The 12,741-nt window shown below is 37.7% G+C and overlaps 1 protein-coding gene across 5 annotated transcripts in view; it reads left to right on the top strand.

The window, feature by feature from the left end:
• Positions 1–12,741, top strand: part of LOC100649768 (hemicentin-2) — a 571,775-nt gene that overhangs the window by 5,370 nt on the left and 553,664 nt on the right. For all 5 annotated transcript variants that reach the window (XM_048405933.1, XM_048405932.1, XM_048405935.1 and 2 more), the window contains one exon: positions 6,125–6,754. In XM_048405933.1, coding sequence (XP_048261890.1) covers positions 6,649–6,754 — 106 coding nt within the window. In that variant the 5' untranslated portion in view covers positions 6,125–6,648. The remainder of the gene's footprint in view (positions 1–6,124; positions 6,755–12,741) is intronic.

Below are 12,741 nucleotides of genomic sequence, written 5' to 3' on the forward strand. Positions count from 1 at the left end.
CGACATTAACTCGTAAGAAGACAATTTCGCCGAGTTGTTCGACGTTTCTGTTTCCAAGTTCGCACGTTGTACGAAATCAGAAAAGTATCACAATACTAGGAACCGTTATAGTAGAGTTGAACGAAGGCAAATTAGACACTTGTCGCTGGTTAACCGGCAATTTTCTTAAAAAAGGCTCGCTATCGAGGAAACAATTTAGCTTGTCTGTGGACGAAAATAAGGACTCCTTCCATTCGAAGGACAGAGTCGTTTGTCGGTGCAATTCCACCTGCCTCGAATCCATTGTGAACCCCGTGATTTTCAGCGGCTCATTTTGCGATCGAGCGTGTCAGATCAAAAATGGTGAACTGCTATTCTTTTTTGTCTCACATGTATTCATTATGATTCTTGTGATGTGAGGATATCGTTTGTGGTTTTCTTTCGATGAAGATTTTACACTTATTGTGTAATCGATTGGTCAATCTTTTTTAAGAAAGATGATTTCGTGCGAATCTTTGAGCCTAGTATAAAGTTTTTGTTAGCGTGCAGATAATATTGTTGAAAACACTGGCGAAAGTATTATCAAATCATTAGGAATGTAACATTATTTACAGTAATGAAAAAGTATTAGCTACTAGCACGGGAACCCCGCAGACCGATTCACGCCAATTTTAATGAAACTTTGCATAAGTATTTTTTATTTTATAATAAACAATATAATTATATATATAATATCTTATAATATAATTTTATGATATAGTATAATTGGACCTACCTAAGAATTTAGTCGCAATTTGTTCGTGCACGTTATTAAAAGAAAAATCAACTCTTTTATTCGAGCCGCCCGTTGTATGTAAGTGCTTATAAGTCGTAAACGACAAAAGATATCAAAAAGCGGTTGAAATAAAAGTCATACCGTGTCTTGAGATTCATAAAGCCGTATGAGAGTTGTTTTTTTTTCGAAAAACTAGTTTTTTACGATGATGACATAAAGAATAACTTTTCCAAGAAATTTTTCACACAGATTCATAGGTTTCAAGATATGATATAACTTTTATTTGAATCATTTTTTTATATCCTTTGTCGTTTACAATTTATAAGGACCTAAATACACGGGCCGGTTTGGATAAGAGGGTTGATTTCTGCCTTAAAGTAAAACACGGGCACGAACGAATTACGGTTAAATTTTGAGTACATCCAAAGAACACTTGTGCAAAGTTTCATCAAAGTCGGTGTGTATCGGTGAAGGGAATACCCTTGTAAGAGCAAAATATTGTTGAATGTACCGAAGAAGTATTATTATAAACGTGATATTTTTGAAAATATTGAAGAATTATTTAGAATATAAAACAACTAGACTGCGAATGTTTATACATTAAAAAAAAATTTAAGTTGCAAAAATGCACGACATAATACGAGAATAATACATAAAATATACAAAGTAAAGCATACATGTGGTAATATTTAAAGTGAAACGAGTCTCTGCGTATGTTTCATTTTTTAAATCACTCTCGTAAAACTATGAATTCACATAAACATCCACAGTCTAACAATAACTACTCGTATTTATAACCCTATACAAAGCACCTTACCCTTGTCAACCACGACAAATAAATCACTCTCGTAAGCCGGTGACAGAGAAGAGAATCACGTCGTTTCTACGCCCTTCATTTATATTCCTTTTAATATTCGACGAGCGCGTTGGCGAATTTGAAGCACGTCCTGCGTGTGCTGTTAGCGTGCCAAGGCTCGCGAAACGTAGTCGACGACTGTTCGGAACAACGGCTGGGCCGAATTCGTGAATGAGGATCGTCGTCGGGAAGCACATTAAAATTCGAAGAATATTCATAAAGCGCGCGCGCGCGCGCGCTCCAGTGAACGGGCGAACAGCCGCAAGAGTGCGACGGACAAAAGACGGAAACCCAGCTCCCAGGCTTTTCCTGAGGCCTGAAAGACTGACGTTGCATTTGGGGAGTGCATATCTGGTGCAATCGAATTCCCGTGGCCGTCGCCGTCGGATTCGCCTATTGTCAAACCAGCCAGCCCCTCTCTCTCTGCTCTCCTGCTACGCCCCTTATTGCGCCAGCACGTTTATGGGACAGAGAGATCGGGTGAAGAGAGGATCGTTAGGGTTCAATCTCTGAGCCCCTCGAACTGACCGCCGAATAGTTGCGCGCGCGTCGATGCATTTACATGGAAATCTCGAAGCGGCCCCCCTCTCTCTCTCTCTTTCTCTCTCTTTCTCTCTCTGGTCGATTACATTCCGCGCATTATGACGGTTCGTTGTCCATCCTGACCTCTCTTAAGAATTCGAGGAATTTTAGTGTAATCCGTGCTTCAGAATATTTTGTCAATTGAGTAGGATTCTGTTCTTTGATTGGCGGAAGAAGGTTACTTTGTGTGAGAGATTTGGTACGTAGATATTTTGAAATAATCTGTGAAATTCTTGCGAACTCAGGTTTTCCTACGCTTTAATATCATTATTGTAGTAGTGAGAGCATAGTTGCTGATTGCTAAGCGATCTTTGTATACACAACATATATCATTGTCGGCATATCATTGTCAAAGATACAATGTTACAAATACTATTTTTTAAATAGAAATTTATATTTTATGTCATCTTTTTAAAACAAATGAACTTATGGTAATAGCAAGTCATTCGTGCACTCACGTAATGAAATTAAGAAATTGATAAAAAATGAACGTGATCAGTCAGGCTTTTCGAGAGGCTTGCATTACGAACGAGTCGTTCCAAAACCACATTGACCAACTCTACATGTAAATTGGTAACTAGTTATACGAATTTTATCGCATAACGGTTCATACGTGTACATGGAAATTTCACGTTTATAGCTGAATTTTAGTTGAAGATCTCAAATTCTCACACTCAGAGAAGCGCAAGAATCATTTCGAACAGAGAAAAAACTCATACTGACAAAACGCCCCATCACATAAACATTGTGTTTATGTTTATTAAATTTTAATATGGCCAAACTATCGAACAAAATGCAACCCTTGACGCTTTTTCGAAATCGGTATCATCTGATAGTATCGTCGGTCTCTAAAACCTTGGCTATGCCGAATTTCCCTGGCAACCTCGTACACGCGGCAAATCCAACCTCCAAAGGGTCTCGCGTTGAATGTGAAAAAAGAGCAGCGAACGACGCGACCGTTTTTCGAAAAGCGGCCTGGCGAAAAACCAGGACGCGATTACAACGAATGCATAACGTCAGCAAGCGGCATATAGGGGAATATCAAAAAAAAGAAAAAAAGAGAAAAAGAATGGAGAGAGAAAGAGAGACATCGTCTCACAGCAGCAGACTGTAATGGGTGTGCAATCGCTGTTGGGACTGAATACGAGACCTTGCACGCGCGAGAAAGGAAAATCAGCAGAATGGAATTGGTCTGTGTGTGTGTGTGTGGGAGTAAAACATTGAAAGAAAGAAAAAAGAAAGAGAGAAGCGTGTGCGTTTGGGGGTTGTGAAACGCGTGAAAGGGCGAAAGATGGCGGCCGTACAGGGGAGTCGGATGGGATTGGTGAACATGAATGGTGGTGCGATCGAGTGAAATTTCACGTGTTAACGTTTGCAAGCTCGATATCAACGGGCGCTGTATTCGTGATATTGCGCCACACACGAAAAGAAACGCGTTTCAACGAAGGACTCGGTGCGCCGTGAAGCTCTCGCGAGTCTTGCGATAACGAGTTTTCAACTTAGTTTTTTGTCCCAGACGAGTTACCCACTCGAATCGAGAACCATGCTGTTGGTTAAGAAGCAGCCGTGTTTGAGGGTAGGTGATGAAGTAAAAGGATAGGAGACAATGGAAATTTTCGTTGAAGAAATATTGCTTCTGAAATATACGTTTACTGTTGTGGTAGAATAATAGGAAAGATATATTTCGATATTTTGATTTTATTAGGAGAAGTAATTGACTTGAAGAATTTTGTTATCAATATTTTTACCAAGTATTTACGAACAGTTTACTATTGAAATAGAGAAATGTGGAAAAATTGTTTTGATAAAAATCCTGAACGATTTTCCTGAATATGTATTTACATGATCGTTATGAAGAACAATTGTTGGTTCCAAGAATTTCGTGGATATGAAAAAAATTAAAAATAGTGAACAGACAGGTTTTTATGAATAGCGTGTATGCAGAAAGTATTTGGGTGATAATTAGACTGTGGATATTTATACATTTATGGGAAATTTAAGCGTAAAAGATATATAAATAGCATAAACAATCTTCTAATATTATGAGTATTTTTCCCTTATCTTAACAAGCTCCATTTATTCAATTTTATTCCTTATTTCGTCGGAGTTGTTCTTCTTAAGAAAAATGATTTTACATCATACTTAGACGATGATCAAAGGATAATATTAATTGTTGTTGGACAAGTCGATTTTTGGGCTGAAAGTTACGATTGGTGCAGAAGGTGGAAAAGTCCTCGTTGAATTTCAGATGGATCAATCAGCATTACAAATAGGTCACAACGGCGTTTCGTTTTTTGATTTAAATTAATAATTAGGATGCTGATCTTTTGCGCGCTTTTTCGATGATGCGTTTCATTTTCAGCTCTTTCATTTGCAATCCACCTCGTATATCGGCGTGTTACAAATTGTTAACGTACAAAGCCCACTCGATCTTGCATTGATAGTTTTCAATTTACGTGAAACGTGTTCGTCTCCATTGTCCGCAAACGCGAAATTTTTCCGGCAGAACGGTATCCCTTTTTTCAAATAGGATTTGGCTTTCAGGATGCATTTCTTTAATTATTTGTCGCCATTCTTCTCCGGTTAACAGCATCTTTTTTCTTCAAGTAATGCATTTCCAAGCGAAAAACATTACAGAATGCTAATTAATTAGTTCCTTAATATGCACGTGTTGAAATGCAGCAAAAGCAGTTTTAACTACAAATGTGTCAAGTAAAGGAACGAGGAGAGCTGTTAAATTGAAAAAAATTAATTAGTGGAAGAGGTAGAAAAAATTGAACAAGACGAAAAGATTATGCTACATCGTTCAAAGTGAGAATGACATTCCACTGGCAGTTCTACGTTACCTAACCCTAATCAATTAGCATCTGTTTAAGGTTCTTTTTCCTTTTGGATTCTCTGAACGGATGCTTTTACACTTTCCGCGAACCCTTTTATAAGTCGAGCCCTCGTTTAACATCAAATTCAGAATCAAGAATCGACAAAGAAACTTTCGCTGCAATCCAATACTGTTGCATTAATTGATATTCAATGAAATACCTATTACAGTATGACAAATCGAATGAACCCGAATTAGATTTTAATCGAGCCAAATCGAATTCTACTTTCAATTATAATTTCGATCTTTTACATTTACTAGATACCGAATTTACTAGATACTCTCCAGTTTTAAAAATAAGTTCTTATTCTACTTCTCTGAAATCTAATTTTCCTTATTCTTTACTGTTTCAATATTCTCTATTATTACATGAAAACTTGAGAGACAGCAACGATGGTCAAAGCTGTTACAAAGAACAGAAAGAAGAAAATAAGAAAAGCAAAGGTCATTAAAAAGGCATAAAACTTGTACGAAAGAAATTAATACGAAAAGTATACGAACAAAAACTATAATGTAAGGAACAGTGTATACACAGTGGTTACAGAAAATATTTGCACACATTTTCTAATGAAGATTTTTTGTCAGGCTCTTCATTTTATTCTCATAGTACCTACCACATCTTTTCAGTCATTTTTTGTGGATTGAATCGATAAAAGTTCGGAAAAATTTATCGTTACCTAAAATTTTCTTCCAATAAACGAAATTCCCGTGAACGTAGTTTTACTGTAAATAAATAAAAGAATTACAAGATGGAAAATTCGATTACACCAATATCCACTACACACCAATAACATTATTGGAAATAACGTGAAACACATCTAAAGATCTTGACAGAAATGACATAGCATAATCGTTTAATCCCACAACGCAGATTTGGTATAAGGGACAAGATATAATTGAATATATAATTGAACAAGATATATAATTGAATTCCATAAAAGCTATTTGCGTTGGTCGGTCGTTGACGGCATTTGATCGTCGTAGGCGACGTAGTCTCTCGTCCATCTTCTTGTATCTTTTGATCTAAACACGCGGCGATTTTTTCTGTTCGAAGGTGGTGAGCAACGCGAAACTCCTGAAAAAAAAGAAGAAAGGGGTTACGTGAAGTTGCTGCAGAAACAACTGAAGAATCGTACGCGTGGTGACGAGGACGCGCGTGCTGACGCGGGACAGAGCAAGCCAGAGAGAGTGAAGTAAAGGAAGAGGGTGGTGGCAATCGACGGATAAGAGTTTGAGTCGCAGAAAGTGGTTTGGAGTAGAGACTGGCGCGAGTTAGCTCGGCGAAAAGGGAGGTGGAGGAGCGTCGAAAGCACGGAGCCGGCTAGAAGAGGAAGCTTCGCTTGGAAAAAGAAATAAAGCTCGAATCGGTAGCGCGGGTAGCCCGTGGCTCTCCGTGTGCTTCATCGTTGTGCAAAAGGGAGATCGCCGTTTCAGAAGGAAAAGGACAACTTGTGTGCATCGTCGAGGGAGAAGAAAGAGAGAGATAGAGAAGGGAGAAAAGAGTGAAAGGGGAGACGTGTGTCGTTGACGTGACTACGAGTGACGTGACGTGACGTGACGTGACATCGAGGCGTCGAGATGCTCCTGGATGAGATGGCCGCCTCCGTTCACACGCTCCTGTCATTTCTTCTCGTCCTCGGTGCTTGTACGCTGTGCCGCGGCAGGATCACGAATCAGGAGATAGGTGAGTGGAAAAATATTGCCAGCTTGCTTCTTACGAAGTGATGTTACGAAATGCTTTCCGCGCGCTTGCTTCTTACGCTTCCCGAACATGGATTCGCGAGAATAGGGATGATATCTTTTGGGGTGGTTAGCGAACGACGCAGTAAAGGGGAAATCTGTTTTCCTTCCGACGTACTACCCTTACACTTGAGTCTTCGATCTCAGGTTTTTTCCTTTTATGTCTGTGTTTTAAGTGATCGATTTCATGGATTTGTTGATTCGTATTATTAGGAAATATTCATGTTTCCTTCAAATCGATTGTAGATCAACTACCGTATATTCTATTAGATGTTTCATTCATTATTTGAAAACAGCCCTCTCATCAAACCCTTTAATTTAAAAACTAAGAAGAATCTAAATTAGATGACTATTTTGCATGACTTATAAGGATGACTTCATCGAATTATACAAATTTTACGGAAATAATCAATCGCAAATTACTGCACCAAAAATAATCATGAATTATTGATTTAAATGTACTATATACAACGTAACGTACAATAGAATAACAATCAACACTGCCAGTTTAAGAAAAACATACTGTAATTCACATACAACTTCATTGTTAAAAGATGATATCAGTACCGTATGACCTGTTTCCTTCTTCACTTGTTAATAATTTTTACACGTTCGCATTTCAGGAAGCTTTCGATCGAACCCAGTATTATCTATCCGAATCGCTCATTAGTTTCGCGTCATTAGTTTCGAAGTATTCGCTTGCGGGGGAGTAAAAATCGGGGCGAGAAATTGCGAGCCACGGCAACCTGTGGCTTTCTCGCATCGTTCTTTGATGTTTCGGTACCATCTCGTCTAAATAATTAACCGAAAAACTAACTTGAAATCACGGTGTTATACTCTGATCATTGCATGAACTTAATTAATTATCGTGTGATGCAAGCTGTTCGCGCATATCCCTTCACTTCCAGCATGTCTCGCGTACAACGTGTATAATTACGTCAACTGGAACTTCGCTGCATAAAGGGCTATAAAATTCCTTCATTCTTGTTTCCCTTCGCCAACATATTCATGGAGGATTAATTAACAAACCAAATGACTGTACGACATCATCACGTTCTTTTGTACTATCCGTATTGACCTGATCATCTTCCTATATCCCTTTCTATTTTGTCTGTTCTTTATCCCCTTCAACCATCGCAGATTTATCAACCACTGCACATATTAACTCGATGTATCAACGTGTATTAACGTTTACAATTCGTTCCGTATTCTCTCGTAAATTGTAAACTCCGTTACCATACCATTTTCGCGGATCTTTTTTATCTCACAAAGTTGAAGCATTGTTTATTTGGTAATTTAATTTTTAATGTGAAGGTGGATCGAAAAGGATTGTTAGTATGAAATGTTAGTATGAGAGTATGACAACGGGTTAAGTCGATTTTTGTTTCATTTTCTGTGTTGTAGCGAAGTTGTTTTATTTCATTGTTTATTATAAACGTCGTTACACTGCCATTTTTTGCGGATTTCATTCATCCCATAAAGGTTAAGGAATTGTTCGTTTGGTAGTTTAATGTAGGGGATTTTTTTTGAGAAAAATTATTCGGATGAACCTTCAGCGAAGGTATAGTAATGAGTTAAGTGGCTGAATTAAATGTCGAATTTTATTTACTTTTTATTTTTGTAGTATAATGACGTTATCTAATTTTGATGAGTCTAATGCAATAAAAGGGAACGAAGGGAATTAAATATCAACGTGAAAAATATTACGTTCGCTGGTGTGTTCATGTTATGTAATAAAGAGAATCGGCTTAACTGGATTTTTTTAACATTTTCAGTACAGTCGCGGGCAATGCAACCAGAAAATACGTTTCCTCCCCTGGAGGGATTATTTAAATTCGGATTCGTCGAATTGGAAGCAAATTCGAATTTATATTTAATTAACCCTCCGGGGTAGGTTTACGTGAATCGTCACTGGCAAACAGCAAAATTGTATTTTAATATGTGAGCGATTTAGTCACGTGCGTTTATTGTCCAAAGGAGAACAGTAACTATTTTTTAAGTTATGAACAATAGCATTTTGCGCTAGAAACACATATTAATGAATCAGCTGACAAACTTTTCTCTCTGTTTCGAAATTTCATTCATATTCTGTCTCACTTGACATGAAATCTGCAAAACAATTAAGTGGAAACCTCAAATAATGATCGATAATACATTTTAATCAAAGTTGAATTATCAATGGAGTGTGGTTGTACGATCCCTATAGATCGTTCTAGTACACACAGATTGAAAACGAACGTAAAACCAGTAGGCGATGTAATGTTGAACAAACTAAAACATTAAATGCTTGAAATCCAAAAAACAGTATAATTTTGAAAACTGTTTTTTAAACCTGATCCTAATCCTAATCTAATACGTGCTAAATGTGCTTTAGACGCTTATTCGAGGTTGCCATTCAATTCTCTATCAAAGTTTCATTTTCTGCATTATATTCGTTAAAAGTATGAATTCGTATAAATGACTACACTGCAGACTTTTATGCATTTTTATATTTTTCTGAACATACCCGAGGAAATGAGATTTCAATAGAAATTTGTTTCATCTACCAAACGTTATTTGTGCGCATTTTGGTATCTTGAAGTTTCACAAAAATTCGCAGAAATCCGCAGTCTCATAGTAGCTGCTTCAAGATCGTCACGTGTATACATTCTAATCTAGAAGACATACATGAGCGCCGCAATTACGTTAATAACGAGCAGTTCGCTGGTCAAACGACGACACAGGCGACAAATCTGATTGGGGGTATCTGCGAGTATTGCACGCGACTTGGAGGCTACAAAGCGAATCGAATGGAATCGACGCGACCACGTGGCCGCGTTTGCGGCCAGGGTGAAATTCGCAGGATCAAAGGCGGTTTCGTGTCCCTCGAGGCAGGCTCGATTCGCGGCTGTAACGTCATTTTGGCAAACAATCGGTCGTCCGTGCGGCCGTATCGCGCGGATCTGCCCCGCGCCGGGACTGCGATCACGAGCGGAGCGGAGCGAGCCACGCGACGAGCCACGACGAGAGCGGTCTCGTTAGAACCGCAATGGGTAAACGGGTTAAAAACCCCCCACCCTTTCCCGCATTTTCGCTCGCGAGCAACGAAATTACATGGCCGGTGTATTCTGTAGCTTTTGCCGCTAGACGATTCAATTTGCGCATTAGCTGCGACGGCGCACAATACTTCGTTCCGTATAAATAAAGTGGAGCAAAAAGAAATTAAAGCGGCCGCCCCCGCCTACGTTGCCGCGAGCACCTGTCTTTACAAGGATTGCCAAGGGTTGAATAAGATGAGGGACGTAGTTTAGTTGTTTCTTTGCTCGCGTTTTTCTGATGTTTTCTTTTTCTTTTTGGAACATTTTGTTGTTTTTTTCTTTCTTTCGACCATCTGTTTTTTTTTTCTTGGGTGGTTTATTCGTTGTTTATCTCGTTGATGGGATAAGGGTGCGTTATATATGCAGGGTATGGTGTGAATTAATCATGTATTTGAATACATACGTAAAATTTGAAAATGCAAAAGACCATAAAATGTATACTATATGAAAAAATATACAAAATGTGAAAATTACAGTGCTTCCTGTAATATTTGACAAGTGAAATAACTTTCTATCGAAGTTCTACTTTTTTAATTGCATTCTCGAAAATATGAAATTGTATAAAAATTCGCAGTTTAGTTATTACGATATTTGAATTGGTGTTGCGAAGAACCTATTGTAAACGACTTTTAAAAGTGTACCTTTTTCTTTTATATTAGTAATTAAAGTTAGCCTGAACTAAATAGTCTAGCCTGAAAAACTAACAAAGATTTAGATGTTATTGATATTTTTGTTGTATTTATTTCACTGGTGGAATGAGAATTTGTACTCGTATATTGGGATGTTATGATTTTATGGTGTAATTATAGTGAGAGTACGTTGCCTGCCGTTTTCCATATTTTTTAGAATTGTAGAAGAACGTATTGTGTCATAAATTCGTAAGTCAGCACATATACGGCGAAATGTTTACGAGATGCGGGATGTACAATAAACAAATTTACAATAAACAGTGAATTTTATGCGATTCTATTTCAGGATATTTTTGGAATGTTATATTTTTGTCGAATTTTTAGGTAGTGATATTTTTTTATATATCTTTTCGATGAGTTACAAAAATAAAAATTTGGAATAATCAAGTTATTTAATTAAAATTGTCGTATTTATAGAAAGGCATCTTTTAATGTAAACTATTATATATTTGTTTCAGTCTACATGTTCAGTGAAATATGTAGCTTAACTCATAGCTTTATGGAAAATATCCGGGTAATGTTGTTCGGTGTTCACGCGTTATTGCGTAATATTTCATTCAAACGTTGTGTCAACATTAATACCCTGTGGATCTATTTAATTTTAAATCTTCCTGATGTATATATTAATATGCATTCTCCAACAGAATGCATTAATTAATCCACTCCAACCTAATTATATTTACAATATTCGATATTCATAGAATTTTTACCTACTATCTTTGGAACGCTGATTTTAATAGTTAAATTTCATTTTAATTATCATAATTGAACTACAGTCCTAAAATTCAAGTATGCTAAGATTGAAATAGTGACAAAAATTTTTGTAATTATACTACGCCAAAAATACCTAAATTAAAAATTAATCCAAATTATTCTAAATATAAAACGCCATAAAGCAGAGTAAATTAAATTCACCCATTCAGCATCGATGTTACTCAAATTACCAATTAATTAAACGATTCTATGAAACTTTAATGCATTACGTTTCTCGTACAAAAATACCAGTAAAGATATCTTAGCGATTAATATTCGTTAAAAATTAATTTTTTACAAAGCTTAACGATGGTTCGGTCAATGGAAGGGTTAAACAATTCTCTTATAAAAGTCGATAAAACTGAACTCTTATAAAAATCTCGATTCATCTTTTACAACAATCCTTAAAGAGATAATTTTACTATGGGTTTACTGTGCCTTACCACCGACATTTTTGCATATCACGAATCATTCGAACCATTTTCCTGACACTACGTTTAATCTCGATATAAAATCCATCAAGTCTATCGATATATCGCCGCGCATGGTAACCAAATGACGTCGAGTAAGGACGTTAATTAACGTTACCGTGATATCCAGAAGATACGATTTTAATCGGTACCTTTAATTAATCAAATGCTTTCAGTTTACGTAGCGCAGTCAAGTTGTCTAACCACCTGCTCGATCAAGTATCAACTTCCCATTTCCTTCTCTCTCTCTCTCTCTCTCTCTTTCTCTCTCTCCCACTCCCTGTCTCTCTCTCTTTCTCTCTTTGCGACCCTTTCTCCTTGTACACTCTTGGATTCCGTTGGTTTCTCGGCCCGCTGGCTATAACCATCCACCATCTCTCTTCCTTCCTTAGGACCTTCCTTCACGCTTCGAGGAGCTATAATTACTTCCGTTTCGCTCTCAACATTAAATAAAACACTGCGCATCGCTTAATCGTCCGCTCGAGCGTGTATAAAGCGCCGAATCGACTTTGCTTTCGCATATTTAAGTCGCATCCCCCGATCCTTGACGTCCGAGTCCGTGACGACGTCATCGACGAATTATTGCCTCCTCTTCATCTTCCTTGACTTCTTGTTCATGACGAAATCTCCGTGGTCGCACGTCTTTCGTCCCGACAAAACAGCTAATTGGACGTCTACCTTCGGGCCCAGCGTTTTCTGTGATTCGACATAACTCGAGTCGTTCGCCGGTGTCTATTGTGCTAGTTTCTTAAGTGAGTGGCTGTTTACTGGCCAAGAGTCGACAGAGAAAGAGTAACAATCTTCACGCGGTCAAAGGACTGTTGGTGTAATAGCTTTAGGGCCTAGAGTCTGAAGTCTGGACTTAATGTGGCACAGGTATGTAAAGAAGAAGGGGCAAAAGTGGTTTTTGCTGGCTCGAAACAGATTGTTGCGCCGAGGGTT

Source organism: Bombus terrestris, chromosome 5 (genome assembly GCF_910591885.1).
Source record: "Bombus terrestris chromosome 5, iyBomTerr1.2, whole genome shotgun sequence".
NCBI classification, from domain to species: Eukaryota; Metazoa; Arthropoda; class Insecta; order Hymenoptera; family Apidae; genus Bombus; species Bombus terrestris.